Source organism: Chelonia mydas, chromosome 3 (assembly GCF_015237465.2).
Source record: "Chelonia mydas isolate rCheMyd1 chromosome 3, rCheMyd1.pri.v2, whole genome shotgun sequence".
NCBI lineage: Eukaryota > Metazoa > Chordata > Testudines > Cheloniidae > Chelonia > Chelonia mydas.
In genome coordinates this window covers 14,514,754-14,534,515 of record NC_057851.1, presented here as the reverse complement: position 1 = coordinate 14,534,515, position 19,762 = coordinate 14,514,754, and the positions used below count along the sequence as shown (strand labels likewise).

Sequence of the window (19,762 nt, the reverse complement as noted above, 5' to 3'; positions counted from 1 at the left end):
ATATAGTGTTATCTTCTTTGACTCTTGTGGAGTTTGTCAAATTGACAGACAACAAAATTCCTAGGAATTTCCTTAGCTTGGATGTTTCATATAATTAAACAAACAAAAATATATGCAAGTGAAGTACTTTTCTCCAAGCACCCTATGAAGTAAGGATATGTATCTTCTAAGACTCAGTAAAGGCACAGACATGTTTGTAATGACCTAACGTTATAAAAATAAGTTATAATAATTTTACTAATATCATTTTGCATCAATATTGAGTTCTCTTCCCTACACTTTCAACCCACTGTCAAAAAAAATGTTATGACCAACTCCAATGGATAGGGAGGGCTTCTTTGATCTCTGTCTGGTATCTCACAAGCACTGAATTCATGTGGCTACTGCTCTCTTGCAAAATCTATTTTATGTGCTTCTATAGTCTCCATTACCATAGTAATCTGCTCACCACACATCCTTTAATGTGTTTATCCTCACAACATCCCAGCAGAGGAGAACTATTATCCCCATTTTACAGATGGGTAACTGAGGCACAGAGACTGTTTTGTCCAGGGTCACACGGGATATATGTGACACAATGAGGAACTGAACTCTGTCCTCCCAGGTACTAGACTAGGGCCCTAACCACTGGGCCATCCTTTCTCTCTAGAAGTCAGTGTGTTGGTTAAAACATTTTACCTGTCTCCCTAACAAACTTATGCTCCCAAAGATTGCTCTGCAGAACAGACCACACAATAATTACAGCCTAAATCAAGTTCAAAGACCAAAAACTGGTGAAAAATAATGCTCTAGCTTCCAAACAGTTGGGAGAGTTTGGATTCCAGTAGTGAGTTCTGAGTTGAATAGATATGAGATGTTAGAGAAGCTAAGTTCAGAGAAAAGCTACAACAATGATTTGTGGGATGGAAAACACATCTTAACAATGAAAGGCTTAATGACCTCAATCTATTTAACTTAACCTTGTCTTTGATAAGAGGTAGTCTTTAAATACCTACACAAGAAGAACATATTTGATATTAGGGGGCTCTTTAATCTAGCACAAACGCATAACAAGATCCAATGTCTGGAAGTTTGTTATAAAAATTCAGATTGGAAATAAGATGGAACTCTAACAGTGAGGGTAATAACTATTGGATCAGATTACCAAAGGATGCAGTCGTTTTCCTGGCATTTGGAGTCTTTAAATCAAGACTGGGTATCTTTCTAGAAGCTATGTGCTAGCTGAACCACCCTTGTGTCTGTTCAGGAATCAGTGTGTGAAATTCTGTGGCTTGTGCCATGCAGCTGGTCAGAGGAGATGATCACAAGGGTCCCTTCTCACCTTAAAATCTATGAATTCAAGTCCAATTTATTTACATGTCTGTTTGCTCCTGAACAAGGATTTTAGATAGTGAAGCTGCATCCCTCTACCCCCCGCTTTGGTTTTATTTTCTTTCCCCCCGCACCTTCTCAACATTTCTGTTGTATTGGTGCAATTCCTCTTGCAGGATCAGAGCCATGGTCTCCCATAAAATGTCTTAGCAATAAAGTCATTAATTTTTTTAACTCCCTCCTTGTTTTTGCAGTATGGGCCAATATTCACAGTGTTTGCGCTGGGAAACCGATTCACCTTTGTGACCGAGGAAGAGGGGATTGAAGCATTTTTGACATCTAAGGACATAGATTTTGAGCAGGCGGTGCAGCAAACGGTTCAGCGCACAAGTAAGGGATATCTCACTTTCAAAGGAAAGCTAATCTAGCCACCCATCAAGGTTAAAGACGTGATCCATAGCCCATGGGTCTTTGGATCAGGTCTCAAATGCATATCTTAATCCACAATTAAAGCATAAAGTTAAGGGGCAAATGCAATACACAATGTCATAGCCTGGGCCAGTCCTGCTCTCTGGATAGACACCAGTCTATCATGAGGAGATCCACCTGCATGGGCCACTAAACTCCCTGAATCTGGGTAGTGATAGATCACTGTTCCCGGTTCTGGGTCACTCAGAGGCACTCCTAAGGCGTCTGACATTCCTCATGGCAGCGGGACCCTGCACTCCAACCACCTTGACACTGGAACCTGTGCCCCATTCCTCCTGAGCACCCTAGCAGCTTTGATCTGTTCCCTCCAGAGTCCACCAGGCTGGATGAGTTCTGGTTTCTCCAGTTGCACCCTTCAGGAATCATGTAACCATGAAAGCAAGGAATCTCTCTTTCACTCTCTCTCATTTTCACATGCACCTGACTCATGGACAGCACAACACACACACACCTGTCTCATGGACAGCCCAGAAGAGTTACAGATCTAGGCAAAATAACAAACACCGGAACACAACTGTCCCTTGGGCTGGTCTCACCCCTCCATTTATGTCCGAGGGGTGTCCAAGGGTCTATCTGTGTTCAGGCTAGGTGGAGACTCACTTGTCTCCCTGGCAGCCATTCCCTCTTGGTGCTGGCCATGGCCAGCCTCATGCACACAGCACCCTTCTTGCTTACAAACAGCCTTGGTCATGAGCCTCTAGTGTGAAAGCTCATACCCCAGTCATGCTGCATTCACATTCACAACACATTTTTTCACAGGGGTGTACAGTAGAGAAGAGTCACTAACAAGTCCATATTCCTTTGGAGCTGGCTGGATGACACTTCTTGTGTTAGCTCTCCCGAGGCTGAGAAATGTCACTACCCGTCCTGTCACTACCCAACCCCATCCTCTCTGGCTTTGTTATACATCTGGAGCAAGCTACACATATGCCAGTTCAAAATGATGCTCCACGCCAGGCACAAAAATGGGTCATATACAAAATGGGGATTCTAATCCACAATGCAGGTTACAATCATAAATGATCCCCGCAAAACTAAATGAAATTTATAAATTGACACCAACATATTCCCCAAACTGTCACACACAGATGTAACTATTTGTTGTCCAAGGCCCTGAACATGTATAATGACCCCAGAACATGTCATCAGTAGATTTTTTTTTTGAACCAACAACCCGCATTGTTGTTTGTGTGGCACTAAAACTTAACAGCCCCAACCAGGTATCAGGGCTTTTTTGTGGTAGGAGCTTGTAAGAGCATCAGAGCCACAGGACAGACTTCTACCAATTGAGCAAAAGGAGAAACTGTTAGCTGGTAGCTATAGTAAGCTGTTCTTCTTTAGAAGAACAGACAGTGGAGGAGAATGCAGGACACACTTTGCTGGTGTGCTATGCCAACCTTAAATCCCATTCACACATCCTTTAAGCAAATGGAAAGTGGACTACAGGAGTAAGTTCTCTCATTGTTGAGAGAGAAATGAGTTGATAGAAAGTGAGATGTTTTGCATGTTTGCAGTGATGAGAACCAAAATAGGGCAGCTCTAATCCCCAGGCTTAGATGGTACAGCCAGCAGCTGTCTACTGCAGGCTGCATTTTCCACCTCCACATACTTATTGTGCAATCTGCCTTTGCTAGCCATAAAACAACAATGTGCCACTGGACAAAGTAACAGTCCTCCCAAAGTTTTCCCTGCACAGGTGTTTAATCACCTATCCCAGTATTCCCAACCTCAAGCTTTCAAAATCATGAGTCAGGCCCTTCAAAATCATGAGATTCTTTTCCAAATAATACATTTCAGGGTTTGGGGGGGTTTTTTGCTGCCTTTTGGGCCACTCAGTATTTAAAAGCACATACATTGCGTAACACCCCCTCCCCCCTTCACACACACACCCCAGAAACGGTGCTCCATGTAGGGTCCTGGGACCTGCTGTGATGACGCCTGCTATTTAATACAAGGCTTGAATAAAGTGACCAGATTATCAAAATGAAGAAATGACGCCTGTCACTCCACACCCAGTCAGGAGTCTGTTCTCCGCACTCAGCCACTACTCTCACCTTAGTGAGGCTGCTGGCTAGAGCTCATGCCTACAGGCCTGTTCTCAGCTGGGCCCCGGTGATGGTGGTGTCACGTCTGTACCTCCACCAGGCTTCATCTCAATGCGCTGCTGTCCCCATGGGCTGAGACCAAGGGGAATGGCTTCCCAGAGTGCACAGCGGCACCTGCTGCGGAGGAGAGAGTGAGGGGGACTGTTGAACAATAAACACTTAGATCCCAGACCACTTACAGCTTTATAGATTAACAGTAACTCCTTGAACTCCCCCCTCACAGCCCCCCTTCCCCCGCAAGCCTAGCAGGTGCTCAGTGCAGATGATGGAGCAGCGATTCTGTATGCTCTCAACATGAAGCTCCAAAACGTGCCTTTGGAATTGCTCGGCACATAAATCAGGGGAAGTGTTTGGCATATTTATTTCCAAGAGACTGAAGCTTTATAGGGCAGAAGGAGGAAGTTCCCTACTGAGCAAAAGAAATAAAACTTAGTGGGGTCTGGATGTTAACCACTGCTGATCCCTTTACAAGGTCAGAAATGCAGGCTGTGGGAATAAAATCTTCACGGGTATGAATTTCACTCATGGAGAGAAAGATTATGGTAAACTGAAACCAGTGTCACAAGTAATATACAAAATAGACACTTTTTACATTTAAAATTTACCTTGGCTAGTTTCCAAAACGTTTACGCCTTCTCTCATGTTTCTGTTTAAAGCTTCAGTTCCTGCAGAAATCTTTTATCTGAACCATAGCAGACTCTATAGCATGATGAAAGGAAAAATGGGTACCTCTCGCCTGTACCTTTTTGCTCGGACTCTGTGTCAAGAATTACATGAGCACATGGACTACTTGGGCACAGCAGGAACGGAGAATCTCAGTGATCTAATAAGGTATGTGACTTTTATAATCGTGCTCTATTGAACAGAAGTCCATGTTCTTTGCTAAATAAATAGTAGCTGCAGCAGTGACAGTATTATAAAGTCTGCAGGTGGAGATCAGGCTGTGGGATCCCAGAAAAAAACTCCTCCAGGAATGCAGAGCAAGCCGTTCATTGCCTCGCTGTGCCCAGTGACTTAGAGCTGGCTGGTGCAGCTCATAAAGTCCTTGCGTCTGGAGAGGGTAGAGGCTGGGACTGGCTGCCATGGAGAAAAGTCTGTTACAAGTTTTGAAAAAAGGTAAGCACGGCCTCCTCTACTTACCAAGGTATTTGCCAAGGGGACCCCAGGTCAAGGATTCACATGTCTAGGAAGTTATATTGGCAAGCACTGGCTCATGCACCCCTTGGCAGAACTAAACAATTCCCATAAAAATCCGGGGTGAAACCCTGTCCCCAGTGAGGTCAATGAGAGTTCTGCCATTGATTTCAGTGGAGCCAGGATTTCATGCCAGGTGTGCAAGAAGTACCTGGCTGACAATCTAATATTCTGTACAGACTTTTATGCCACACTCATGACCACAGTATCTAAGCACCTTCTTATAGTGCATTAAGCAACATGACTAACATGTGTCATGTGTGTTTGTTCTCTCATCCTCTCCCCAAGGGAGAAGCGTGTGCAGTGGAATGTCTTTTTGGTAGGGAGGGAGGTTTTGTTTTTTGTTTTTTTTCATATAAATATACCTGTTGCTATACTAGAGAAGGCAAGGTAAAAGAAATGCACCTTGCACTCAGAGTGGAAAGTGATGAGGTTTATGATGGACCTTCATTCCATATTTGCCTGGGCAGACCTGTACACTTCTCACCTGTTGATAACACAGTGCTTTTTCCCAGTTGTGCAGCTCATATACACTTTGGCAGGCCTGTGATTATGTGGAAATGAAGCTGAACCATATTTGTAAGGTGAGGCATTCAGTTGTTGTAGATCCAATGCCATTTATCACAAGGTACATCTGCTCTGCACAAATCTTAGAGAGGCATGTAGAGTACAGCTCTCCTTCCCTCCACCCCAGCATGGGTATAAATAGCTGTATGGACGGTGAAGCACTGCTTAGATGAGTAAAGACATGCCTGAGCCCAGTGGCTATGTACCCTATTTTTAGCACCAGGGAAAGGCTCCAGCAGTGGGGAAAGGCTCTGGCATGGGGGAGGCAGCAGGGAAAGACTCTGGCAGTGGGGGGAAAGACTCTGGCATCTCCCCACCTTTGCCTCCTTTTCCCCACCACAGGCAGCTGCCAGGGCCTTTCCCCGTTTCAGGGAAAGATTCTGCCAGCAGGGAAAGACTCTGGCAGAGATGAAGCTGTGTGGAAAGGCATTTCCCCACTGCCTCCCCTCTTCCAGAGCCTTTCACTGGTGTGTGTAGCTACTCACTGCAGTGTGGCAATGGCTTGTTTTTCACTCAGGCTTATAACTACACATACCCACCCCTGCCAGTGGTGTGCAGTGCAGACCTATCATAAAACTTGACAAGCCAATTAGGTCATGTTATAAATATAAAGGGAAGGGTAACCACCTTTCTGTATACAGTGTTATAAAATCCCTCCTGGCCAGAGGCAAAACCCTTTCACCTGTAAGGATTAAGAAGCTAAGGTAACCCTGCAGGCACCTGACCCAAAATGGCCAATGGGGGGACAAGATTCTTTCAGATCTGGAGGGGGGTGGGGAAGAAAGAGTTTGGTCTGTGTGTGATGCTTTTGCTGGGAACAGATCAGGAATGAAGCCTTACAACTCCTGTTAAGTTAGTAAGTAATCTATAAGTAATCTAGCTAGAAAATAGAAAAGGAGTATTTGTGGCACCTTAAAGACTAGCAAATTTATTTGAGGAGCTGTAGCTCACGAAAGCTTATGCTCAAATAAATTTGTTAGTCTCTAAGGTGCCACAAGTACTCTTTCTTTTTGTGAATACAGACTAACACGGCTGCTACTCTGAAACCTAGCTAGAAAATGCGTTAGATTTTCTTTTGTTTAATGGCTAGTAAAATAAGCTGTGCTGGATGGAATGTATATTCCTGTTTTTGTGTCTTTTGTAACTTAAGGTTTTGCCTAGAGGCTTTCTCTGTGTTTTGAATCTGATTACCCTGTGAGGTATTTACCATCCTGATTTTACAGAGGTGATTCTTTTACCTTTTCTTTAATTAAAATTCTTCTTTTAAGAACCTGATTGATATTTCATTGTTCTTAAGATCCAAGGGTTTGGGTCTGTGTTCACCTGTACAAATTGATGAGGATTTTTATCAAGCCATCCCCAGAAAAGGGGGTGTAGGGTTTGGGGGGATATTTTGGGGGAAGATGTCTCCAAGTGGGCTCTTTCCCTGTTCTTTGTTTAAAACGCTTGGTGTTGGCAGCATACGGTTCAAGGACAAGGCAAAGTTTGTACCTTGGGAAAGTTTTAACCTAAGAATAATAAGAAGAATAAGCTTAGGGGGTCTTGCATGCAGGTCCCCACATCTGTACCCTAGAGTTCAGAGTGGGGAAGGAACCTTGACACGTCATAACTAAGATAATCAACTACAGAAAGGGGAATCTAATAAATCTTGTGTTGTACACTTTTATTATGTGCCTTTTGTTTGGTATTGGTTGGTTATAAAATGGGGGCTGAAAGAACTGAAATACACACTGATTGAAAAATGTTTATATAGCTGACCTGGAGCTGAAATGCATTGAGCCAGCAGATGGCTCTAGAGAGACAGCAGGAGAAATGTAGCTTATGATACTTAGAAAGGCAAACTAAATGAAACCATCCCTGTCTCTAATAGTCATTAAACAGTAGCTGGAGCTCAGGAGAAGATGTGTTAGGAATTCATAGATCTAATGACCCCCAATGAAATCTGCTGGGGATGTGTGCAGGGGGAAGGAGACAAATGAGCAGGTTGGGAGGGAGGCAGAGAGGGGGGAGGGAAGCATCCCCTAGCCCAGCAGGACTCAGGATGGGGCTACATTTCTAAGCCCCTGCTGTGGGTATCACCCAGGAGAAGGGATTCTGGTGCAGCCACCGACTGGGGAAGTCCTAGCAAGGAAGCTCATTTGGAATCAGACTGATGGATAATGGGGGTTGGGAGAGGGTATTCCAATGGACAGGGCCATCCTGTGGCTACTCGGTAGAGTAAGTGCTAACTGGTAAAATTTGACCACAAGCTGAGGGCTTGTGCAAGGGCTATTCATCACATAGGTCCCACTTAAACTCTGTGTTGAGGGCTTAAGTCCTGCTGGCCCCTCTACACAGGGGAGAATTTCATCCCAGCATGAGTTAAGGTTCGACTGTTAGGCCCAAAGAGTTATTTTTCTGTTGGTAATCAAACAGGCCTGGCAAGATGCTAGAACAGCTTCCCATAGGCCTAATGCTGCAGTGCTTCTGTTGTTACAGATCTGTCATGTATCCAGCAACTGTAAATATCTTATTTGGAAAAGACGTCTGTCCAACAAACAAGAGTGACATCAAGGAGTTTGAAGAGCATTTTCAGAAGTATGATGAGGATTTTGAATATGGGTCCCAGATGCCTGAGTATTTTATGAGGTAACGGAGCGGGTGGGGGAATGGGTCAAGTCTTGCAAACCTATTAGAAGTGTCTTATCCTGGTAACCCTAGCAGCATTTCCTCGGAAACCAATGTTCTGCCTTTGACTCCATCTCGGTCAAATGCAGTGTTAGTTGGGCTTTAAATTTTGTCCATTAAAAATTAGGCTCCTGATTCTCCTCTAACGTATATTGGTGTAAAACTTGGATAACTCCACTAAAGTCAATGGAATTACACCACTGCATGAGGAGAATCAGGTCCTATGTGCTGGTTTTGTAAAAGACGTCCCATCCTGTCATTTTATTCTCTTGGGCCAGCACTTCAGTATTTTGTGCCCAACCTCAGGCATCTTGGGCCTTATTTTTAGTTGTAAGCACCCACAGACCTCATTGCCTTCAGATGGGAGATGTGAGTGCTCAGTAGCTCTGAAAATCAGACCTTGTTTTCTCAGATTGGACACCCAATGACTGAGACACCCAAAGTTAATGGTCACTTTTGGAAAAATTTGGCCTAAGTAACCTGTCCAAGGTCACACAGGAAACCGGTAGCAGAGCTGGCAGGAAAATCTAAGAGTGCTGAGTGTCAGGTCTCTCTTCTGGCCATCAGATCATGTGTTTAGCTATTGTGGGTTTCAGAGTTGCTGAGCAGCCGCTGCTGGTGTTGACTCAACAGAACTGAAAAATCAACTTGGTACGTCTGTCCCTCAAAGGAAGAGTGCCGACGTGCTCGGAGAAGCCTTGGAGAGAAAGCGAGGAGTCCTCCTCCGTGAAAGTGATGTTGCGCTGTGCTGCCTGAATTGTTTCCCCAAATACATTTCAAATCATTCCTATTTTTTTTTCTTCATAGAAAGTGGTCTAAATCCAAAAAATGGCTTCTAAAAGTGTTAGAAAAAGTGGTAGCAGACGCTGAGAGAGCCAATCCGTCAGAGAGCAATTCCAAGGTAAATCTGTGCGTCCCATTTCCCCACAACTTACTACCCCAGAAGCCTTGCTTTTCCTTCATCCACCCCAGAGACAGAAAGGGAAAGCGGTATGGAGTCTGTCCAACTGTATGCCTGCATTGTGGGAAACAGGGAGACATAAGATGACTATTCCATGCTTGTCATGAGTGTTAGGTCTGCTACACTGCACAGGACCCCTTGGAAACTGGGGAAAGCCCAGACTCTTCAAGATACTGTGTTATGGAGGGATGAGCTCTGACTACTAGGGGATTGAGACAAAGGAGTGTGGGAATCCACTTTGGATGAAGCAAAAGTGGGCCCCAGAGTGGTTTGGGGGACACACAGAGGAATTGCTCTGAAAAAAATCTCAAACTTTAGGAAGCAGGATTATCCATGTGGGGAAGCCAGGCTTCAGAGGATCTAGCAACCTTACTCTAGGCCTTATGGCAAAGAGAATACCTGTCCTGTAGTGCCCCCTTCTGCCCAAGTGTGGCTCTGCAGAGGTGGAAGCATGTACCCAATTTTTAGAAAATCGTACCCTAAGACACTAATGTGTGTGTGTATATTTATGCTTTTACTTATAACAGACACTGCTGCAGCATCTCCTGGATAACTTGCATGGAAAACATTTAGCTCCCAATTATGCTCTCTTATTGCTCTGGGCCTCGCAAGCAAATGCTATGCCTGTAAGTATGATGGCTGCAGGAACACTTTCTTTCCTCTTTGATTGGACCAGATAACTCCATATCTGATTTTTTTTTTTCCAATACTCGTCCTCAAAGGAAACCTGCACAACACCTTGTTGTGGGGCGGGGGGTGGTTCAGTACCAGTCCTGGCAGCACTGCCTGGTGGCAGTACTCTGGGTTATGCTGCCCAGTGGCGAGCGTCAATAGCCAGGGGTAGGGGAACCCAGGCCACCCCTGCTCCACCAGGTTCCAATCCAGGGCCCAGTGAAACAATAATTCAAAATGTTTGGCCTAGGGGTTAGGGTGCTCCTTGGGCCACTTCCTACCCTGGCTTCTGTTTCTCTGTTGGCATCACTGGGAGCCGCTGAGTCCCTCCTAGAGCCCTCTCTGTCCGTGGTTCAGTCAGTCTTCCTCTTGCAATTGCATCTTTTCATCATCAACCTCTTCAATTGAAAGGCCTCAGGAGGTCTGGTGATGAGGCCTGGGTCCCGCTGCATGGGGCCTTGGCGGGTTCTCAGTAGGAGCCTGAAACACACAACTGCTTCCCTGCTCCATCCACCCTGACTGAGCTAAGCTGCTCCCTTTTGAGCTCAGCCTTCCCTGTGACGCTTTCTGGGCCCAGAGCTGCTCCTTAACCATTTTCTCACCAGTGTGGGGGTTGTACACCCCACCACACACCTTCAAAAGGTGAGCCTAGGAATTTAAATTCATAACTCTGCAAGACACCAAAAACTATGGACTCAACAGGGATGCTGCTTTTATGGCTCATTAAAACAATTTTGTAACACCACACCGCCCGCTACCCTTAATTGCCCAATTCAAACCCCTTATGCATAACATCTAGCCCTCAATTTCGCACTTCATTTCAAGGGACCACCTCCAACATGCACTACCCCTTATGCTTAACAATCTGTCCCACCTTATATTTAGCTCAGATGCTGTGATTTCCTTCCCCCATACCTGAAGAAGAGCTCTGTGTAGCTTGAAAGTTTGTATCTTCCACCAACAGAAGTTGGTCCAATAAAAGATATTACCTCACCCACCTTGCCTCTCTAGTATCCTGGGACCAACATCCTATAGACTTATTAAAAACTGCCTTATTGTGAGTAAGCTCTTCAGATGGGATTTTTAGGCCTTGTCCACACTAGAGTTGTACCACTAACTAGACTGGTATAGTTATACTGGTACACCCCACCCTGCCATAGATGCAGTTATATCCATATAAAAGTGCTTTATACTAACATTCCCCTTCCTATAAAGGAAGAGGAATAAGCTACACTATTATAAGGCACTTTTTTTTACTAGTATAACTGCCTCCATACTCAGGGCTATTCTGGTTTAACTATATCAGTAAATAAATCTCACCTCCAACTGAGATAGATACCTGTACAAAATTTGTATATAGACCAGACTTTCTGCTTAATCAGCAAGGGAAGAGATACTTCTAGTTTTGAAGTAGCTCTGCTTTTGATTTCATATTACTTCAGGGAATTTTCTCCTTCTCATAAAGTGTAAACTACTTCATGCATAATCAGTTAAAACTTCATGTCCACAAATTCACTTTGTTTTGCAGGTAATTAAAACGTTTCTTTGATGACACTGCCATACTGATATGACTTACTAGAGTAATGCTCTGCAGATTATTATATGCAGTATTATTTTAGAGATGTCGGTCCCAGGATATTAGAGCAGAGGTCCCCGAAGTATGGGACGCTCCCCCCTAGGGGGGCGTGGAAGAATGTCCAGTGGGGCACGATGGGGCCCGGGCCTGTCCTCACAGGGCACTGGCAGGGAGTGCCACCTAGCCCCTCTCCGCCTCCAGCTCTGCTCTGGTCCCGCCCCAGCCGCGTCCCCAGCTGCCAGCTCTGCGCCTGGCTCCAGCCCCAGCCTCAGCGTAGCTCCACTCCCAGCCCTGCACCAGCCCCCTGCCTTGGCTGCGGCTCCGTTCCCGGCCCCAGACCCATCCCCAGCTATGGCCCATTACCCCATCCATCCATACGTCCATCTCCTCCCTCCCCCAGCGAGCCACAGCCCTGCTCCTGTATTACAGAGACAAGGTGGGTAAAGTAGTATCTTTTATGGGAGCAACTTCTGTTGGTGAGAAAGACAAGCTTTTGTGCTATACAGGGGTCTTACTTATTAGGTTATTAGGCTTATGTATCTTATAAGCATTAGTGGGAATTTGGTACCTCATTTTTCCATTTATGTGGCTGAAACCTAATTGCATGAAAGTCATATGGCATACTAATTCATTTTAATACCTGGGTATCTGAAATTAGAGTGAATGTAGGCACTGTATATTTCACACTCCTTTTTATAGTTTAAAGTAGAAAGAGGAAAAGGCTCATTTAAGAGGAACATGTAAGTATTCAGCAGAGGAGGAGACCGAATTTTACCCAGACTGTGAGCTCTCTTATTCTCACTGTTAGGGTTACTCGCCCAACCAAGTAGACCCATGGAAATCATTGGGATTACTCAGGTTAGTAACTCGTCAACAATGGCAAGAAGAGTTCACAATCCAGCCCTTAATCTTTTGTCAGCTTCTTATCTGACCTTTTATTAGACTCACGGGGCAGATTTTCACAGCTGGGTACAAGCATTGTTCCCACAAAATGCATTTACACCCAGTGATGGGGTAGTCTGCCACTTAAAGGCACAGGTAGCATTGCCTTTTAAGGGTTTGAAAGGGTCTACCTCTCTATCTTCTTCTACCTTTGGTCCCATCTCTATGGGGTCGGCTCTTTGCATCCTCCTCCATTCCAGTCTGTATTGAAGCAGTTCTTTGGAAATGCTGCAACTAATATATATAAAATATGGACCTAAGGGGGACATGGAGAGAAAGCAGTCTGTTGTGATAATTGGACCTACAAATTTACCATAGAATCATAGAATATTAGGGTTGGAAGGGACCTCAGGAGGTCATCTAGTCCAACCCCCTGCTCAAAGCAGGACCGATCCCCAATTAAATCATCCGAGACAGGGCTTTGTCAAATCTGACCTTAAAAACTTCTAAGGAAGGAGGTTCCACCACCTCCCTAGGTAACGCATTCCAGTGTTTCACCACCCTCCTAGTGAAAAAGTTTTTCCTAATATCCAACCTAAATCTCCCCCACTGCAACTTGAGACCATTACTCCTTGTTCTGTCATCTGCTACCACTGAGAACAGTCTAGAGCCATCCTCTTTGGAACCCCCTTTCAGGTAGTTGAAAGCAGCTATCAAATCTCCCCTCATTCTTCTCTTCCATAGACTAAACATCCTCAGTTCCCTCAGCCTCTCATAAGTCATGTGTTCTAGTCCCCTAATCATTTTTGTTGCCCTCCGCTGGACTCTTTCCAATTTTTCCACATTCTTCTTGTAGTGTGGGGCCCAAAACTGGACACAGTACTCCAGATGAGGCCTCACCAGTGTCGAATAGAGGGGAACGATCACGTCCCTCGGTCTGCTGGCAGTGCCCCTACATATACATCCCAAAATGCCATTGGCCTTCTTGGCAACAAGGGCACACTGTTGACTCATATCCAGCTTCTCGTCCACTGTAACCCCTCGGTCCTTTTCTGCAGAACTGCTGCCGAGCCATTCGGTCCCTAGTCTGTAGCGGTGCATTGGATTCTTCCTTCCTAAGTGCAGGACTCTGCACTTGTCCTTGTTGAACCTCAGATTTCTTTTGGCCCAATCCTCCAATTTGTCTAGGTCCCTCTGTATCCTATCCCTACCCTCCAGCTTATCTACCTCTCCTCCCAGTTTAGTGTCATCTGCAAACTTGCTGAGAGTGCAATCCACACCATCCTCCAGATCATTTATGAAGATATTAAACAAAACCGGCCCAAGGACCGACCCTTGGGGAACTCCACTTGATACCGGCTGCCAACTAGACATGGAACCATTGATCACTACCCATTGAGCCCGACAATCTAGCCAGCTTTCTATCCACCTTATAGTCCATTCATCCGGCCCATACTTCTTTAACTTGCTGGCAAGAATACTGTGGGAGACTGTGTCAAAAGCTTTGCTAAAGTCAAGGAACAACACGTCCACTTCTTTCCCTTCATCCACAGAACCAGTTATCTCGTCATAGAAGGCAATTAGATTAGTCAGGCATGACTTGCTGACTGTTCCTTATCACTTTCCCCTCCTCTAAGTGCTATACCATAAGTATAGGCTCAATTGTAAATGTGTATGAAAGTTCATAAGCTGTTACAATAACCTATAATAAATGTTGGTGGAAAGTAGGTCAAGTTGCTTTCAATAATGAATGTTATAAGCAGCTGCAAAAGAACCAGACTAAACTAGTCCAGATGAAAAAAGGCCACGCTGATATGATTCAAGGATTATGCTGAAGTCCACCTTGGTGAAAACAGAAGGTGTGGAACTGGAAATTAATGAACCAAAATTTCTGTGTTGGATATTGGGCCTAACTGGTGGACAAAATAATGAGGGGATGGGCTATTTCAGCCATCGCTGCCTTTTGGTCCTTAAAGAAAGGCTTTGGGGGGAGAAAGAAGATGTAAGAACAGATGCAGACTGTTGGAGTGAGCTTCACCATCATGGCTGCCACCCCCACTGTTTCCTGGGACCCCAGGCCTTCATGATCCTGAGAGGTGTCCTGACCAGACCAGGCCAGCGAGAGGGATCCAGATGACATTGCCAGCCTTACCAGCTCCACCTGAATCCTAAACACCAGCTGAGATGAAGCAGGATCAAACTCAACAGCAGCTCCAGCCCATCCCAACTAACTACTTTGCTTTTACCCAAAAGGACAATTACCTTATTATTATTAGCTTATGCTCAAATAAATTGGTTAGTGTCTAAGGTGCCACAAGTACTCCTTTTCTTTTTGCGAATACAGACTAACACGGCTGCTATTCTGAAACCTACCACCTAAGAGACTGTCAAAAAAAGGGGGCTTTTCCTCCTAAAACTCTCTCCAGCTAAAGGGAATGAGAAATGTTGTTAAAATGAGTCTTACAGTATATTTTACGTTTCAAGTGCTTGAACTGTTTTTGCTTCTTCTCCATATCTCTAATAAAACATTAATTTTTTAGTGGCATGTTTGCCCTGGTGTTAGGCAGGCTGAGGTCTCTATATACCAAACCCCGGACCTTATTTAGCACTGTTTAATGTTGTACAATGACTGGGTTATGTTTACACCTTTGGCCAATATATTCTATCTAAATTAATACAACAGCTCCTAGGAACGATTCGTGCTTGGAAGCAAATTCTATCTTTAAGGATCCTGGGCCAGGAGTTTTGCAGAGAGGGTGAGCCAAGATTCCTCTCTCATCCAACCAATGGGGAATGAGCTGGGAGAGGGGCACTAGCATATATACTGCCTATTCCCTCCAGGGCAAACACCAGGGATATCGGCAGAGAAACACTGTCCAGCTGAGTGCCCTGAAGGCTAATTAAGGAGAAGGGGGCAGCTGAGGGAGCAGCTGACAAAGGCCTTACAATAGACTATCCCACAACTCAGCTGCAGGGAAGAGAGCTGCGTACAAGACAATTTGATTAACATGACCCAACTCCAGAGAAGAGAGCCGTTTAAGGGGAGAGAGTGAGAGGCTAAATTAATGCAGCCACACTCCAAGGAGAAGAGCTTAGGGAAAGACTGAAAAGGAATAATCTAGGCCTAGTCTACTCTACAGTGTTAGATTGACATAAGGCATTTTATGTTGACCTAACTCTGTAAGCATCTACACTACAATGCAGCATCCACCGATGTAACTCGCCCACTATATTGACTTAACTCCACCTCCTCGAGAGGCGTAGTGCGTAGGTCAATATAGTTGGTCAACAGTGTCAGCGTAGACACTTACATCAACTGTTGCTGCCTTTCAGAAGCCAACCCACAATGCCCCACACTGACAGTTAAACCGGTGCAATCGCTCGTGGGGAGGATGCACACCGCTGACCCAAATAGCACAGTGTGGATATGCAAAAGGGATTTAATTACTGCGGTGGGTGTACGTTGACATAACTTAGGTTGACTTAATTTTGTAGTGTAGACTTGCCCCTAGAGAAGGAACTGGGAAGGGTTCCACAAACAGGCTGGCTACAGATGCAGGAAAGAAGTCTCATGAAGGAAGGAAACAGATCACTAGTTGGACAAGGCCTGCGATGATGACTGTCCCCAGGTGTATTTGTGGCTCTGGCTAGACTAGAGAGCTTACAGTGGAGCATCTACACCGATGCAGCTGCACCTCTGTAAGCTCCCTAGTGTAGCTGCGTTAAGCTGTTGGGAGAGAGCTCTCCCATTGGCTTAATTAATCCATCCCCAATGAAGGGCAGTAGCTATGTCAGCAGGAGAAGCTCTCCTGCTGATATAGCGCTGTCCACACTGTCGCTTAGGTCGGAGTAACTTACGTCACTCAGAGGGGTGGCTTATTCCCACCCCTGAGTGACGTAAGTCATACCAACATAAGTGGTAGTGCAGACATAGCCTGAGTGAGCTCCTACGTAGGCTGTTGGCTCTTGTTAATAGTAAGTGCGACCCTTGAAAAGGGTGTGCTCTTTGATAAAAAAAGATTTGTGTGGGCTTGTTTATAAGCTGGGTGAAGGGAAGTGTGGTTCCACTCCTAACTGAAAGGGGGTACACCGCCGTGACCCCATGTCATCACACACCCACAAAAGGAATTGGGTAATTGTGCGCAAAAATTCATTTTGTACAAGTAAGGCTTTTCAATATGAGACACGTGTGCCTGTTTTGCATGTCCAACAGGTTTGCCCTTCCCTGCATTTAAAACTTGAATTGCAGCTCATTGGTTTGCAAATGCATTTCAGCATTATATTCTCGCTAATCACCTGACTCTCTTGCACTGGCTTTCCACTGACTTTAGTAGCCACTTCCGACTGACAAAGGTGTAAGTGGGATGAGACTCAGGTTCATTATCCCAGGGCCTTTGGCAATCTCTCAGACCACGTAGCAGTTTTTGAAACTCCTTCACATGCTCTCCATGTCCATCGTGAATCAATAGAAGTCACATTGTTCTACAGTGTCATCCTCATCTGCTTTCCGTGAGGGAGGGGCCCACTCCAAATACCCCTTAGAAACTTAGGGTGGTTTGGATCTGGACTTGAGCTTTGTGACTTAGAATCATAGGCGTAGGGCTGGACGAGACCTTGAGAGGTTGAATCCCATCCCCCTAAGTATACCTAGATCACCCCAGACAGGTGTGTCTCTAGCCTGTGCTTCTGACCTGACACCTTTACAATACAGCTCTATAATTCTGAGGTAACTTCTTTCAGTCTCTTTCTTTAGGTGGCATTTTGGACTCTGGCATTTATACTATCCCACCCTTCTATTTACAAGAACATCATGGAGGACCTCGTTTCTGTTTTCGGCAAAGCAGGTAATAAACCAGAAATAAGTGACTGTTGTATTCTAGAATATACATTTAAAAAATAACAATCTGTTCTGAATTTGTACAGGGCCAGGCCCAGTGGGGTCCGACTCCATGACTGGGGTTACTAGGCATAACTGCAATACAAATAATAACTGGCCAAACCCTGAGATCTTTACTCAGGATTTGCTCATCCTTACTCAAGCAAACCTACCTGTTGATGTCAATGCAAGAAATAAATAAAAATTGAGTAAGAACTCAGCAAGGATCTAAGGATTTGGCTCTTCAGGCTCAGGCCTAGCATATGGGTGAAATCTCTTATATCTTCTAAGGGCTTTCTTGTCAAAGGAACAAGGCTTGATTCTGACTTGAAAGCTGTTTCAAACGGTTATACTCCATTGACTTCAGTGGAGTTACTTCTGGAAATAATGTTTGAAGCATTATTAAGGCCAGTGCCAGAGAAGCGGAGAGAATTCAGGACATCCTGGCTCAAAGCCCCATGTTTAATATATGATCATGTCTTTTAGGAAGCATTACTCACTCGTTCTCCTCAAGTCCATGGAAGGGTGGACAGATCTGCCTGTAATGGCTGTGCTCATTCCTGAAGGCAAATTCCTTGTGTCCCTGTTGTATTTGGGCTGAGACTGCTCTGATCTTGCTTCCATTGACTCACTCAGAACTGGAAAGCAGGATTTTCTTAGTCAAGGAAATTTACTTGTGGAACTCCCTTGTATTGGAGGTCTACCTGTCTTCATTGTTGGCTGCGATCAGGGCATGCTGCAAGTCCTACTTGTTTTGGTCTGTTTACCGTGAACTATTTATGCCCCCATCATGTTTGGATTTATTTAGCATTTGCCAAAGTCTCTTCCCATTTTGTGTGTGTGCCCAATGGGAACCTTTGTGTATGGCTGGTTTTCCTGAAGGTTATTGTGTGCCATTGGGCCACAGAGTATTTCTGTTATGTTGCCTTGCTGTGCATTTGGTCTGGCTGCCTTTCCTTTTTCCATGTTTTATCATCTCATGTTGTCATTCCTGCAGCGTGCTTCGTTGCCTTCAATAGGCACCTTATAAACTGCTTCCATTTTTAAAACTGTCCTGAGAGTTAGTGAGCCTAACATAGTATGTAAAAGTAAGATCCAATAACTTACCCAAGTTATTGTCTTACAATGGACTCTATGAACATATAACAAACCTAAGGAAATAAAATAAATAGGGTGGGCACTGAAGTGCTTAATTATTAATACTATTTTTAGTGCCCAAAATTGTGCTTGGATGCCCCACAGAACAAGTCGAAGCTGCTGCCCCAAAGAGCATGCCATCTAAGTTCAGTGTGACACAGCAAGTCAGGGTCATAACACAGATACAATGAAAGAGTAGGGGAGCAGAAACACACAGATAACAGGGTCATGTGATTAGGCAGTAAGGAATGCAATATTTAAGGTTCTGCGAATTTAGATGGGTTTTTAAAATAGGTTCAGTGAGATTCTGCACAGCAATAATACCTTCTGTAACACTTTTTATCAGCAGATCTCAAAGCGCTTTACAAAGGAGTATCATTTCAGTATATCAGTATCATTCTCCCTATTTTGCAGATAGGGAAACTGAGGCACGGAGTGGTGAAGTGACTTGCCGAATGTCACCCAGCAGGCCAATTGCAGAGCTAAGAATAGAACCAAGGTCTGCTGAAGCCCAGTTCAGTGTTTCATTCACTAGGTCTCAGTATCCATCTACATACATCGTTTAACACAGTTTAAAACTAGAACTGGTCAAAATTTTACATACACCTCAAAAATTACCATTTTTCATCAACATTTTGTCAAGTTTTTGTTGAGCTATCACAAGTCTGAAACTTGTTGACCAGATATATTTGAAACCCTTACATGCTAAAGCAATACCAAAGTGGCTTAGCCAGCCGGAGTATAAAACTGTTTGAGGAATGCATTCTAGACAACACTGAAAATTCTAGAGGCTCTGTACCAGAAGTCCTCTAGCAAAACGTTTCAGTGCATGATGAAATCTCATAACCCATGTGAAATCTTGTACTTCTTACTGTCTTATTCATACATTATTATTTCTTATAATGCAACAGGTAAAGAGAATATTGAAATATCCGAAGATGACCTTAAGAAGCTTATCTTAATTAAATGGTGCACTTTGGAAGCCATACGGCTAAGGTCTCCAGGTGCAATCACTAAGAAAGTGGTGACTCCAATAAAAATTCAGGTAGGTTTGTTTTTATGAGGCTGTCATAGTACACTGTAATCCTTCTAGAAGTCACCATCCCAAATGTATCTGGACATAATAAATTAGGCATAGGGAACCCCAATCCTTATTTAAATCAGGATACTCAGGAATCTCCTAAACAAACATTTGGGAGAAAAGCTATCTTGGGTAAAGAAGTGGCATTACCACCCATTCAGGACATAATCCAAAGGTCATTTGACTTCAACAGGAGTGTTTCTGTGGATCTCACTAGGTTTCAGATCAAGCTCTTAATGAGAGG

At 44.5% G+C, this 19,762-nt stretch overlaps 1 protein-coding gene across 3 annotated transcripts in view; it reads left to right on the top strand.

Annotated features, from left to right (window-relative positions):
- The window catches only part of LOC102943860 (24-hydroxycholesterol 7-alpha-hydroxylase), a 61,704-nt gene that overhangs the window by 19,253 nt on the left and 22,689 nt on the right, over positions 1 to 19,762 (top strand). The window contains exons 2-8 of one of the 3 annotated variants that reach the window (XM_007061705.3): positions 1,566 to 1,701; positions 4,562 to 4,736; positions 8,145 to 8,294; positions 9,141 to 9,234; positions 9,822 to 9,920; positions 17,178 to 17,268; positions 19,349 to 19,482. In XM_007061705.3, coding sequence (XP_007061767.1) covers positions 1,566 to 1,701; positions 4,562 to 4,736; positions 8,145 to 8,294; positions 9,141 to 9,234; positions 9,822 to 9,920; positions 17,178 to 17,268; positions 19,349 to 19,482 — 879 coding nt within the window. Of the gene's footprint in view, positions 1 to 1,565; positions 1,702 to 4,333; positions 4,448 to 4,561; positions 4,737 to 6,468; positions 6,523 to 8,144; positions 8,295 to 9,140; positions 9,235 to 9,821; positions 9,921 to 17,177; positions 17,269 to 19,348; positions 19,483 to 19,762 lie in introns of those variants that run through there. The other 2 variants (XM_043542172.1, XM_043542173.1) reach the window with 2 other exon arrangements.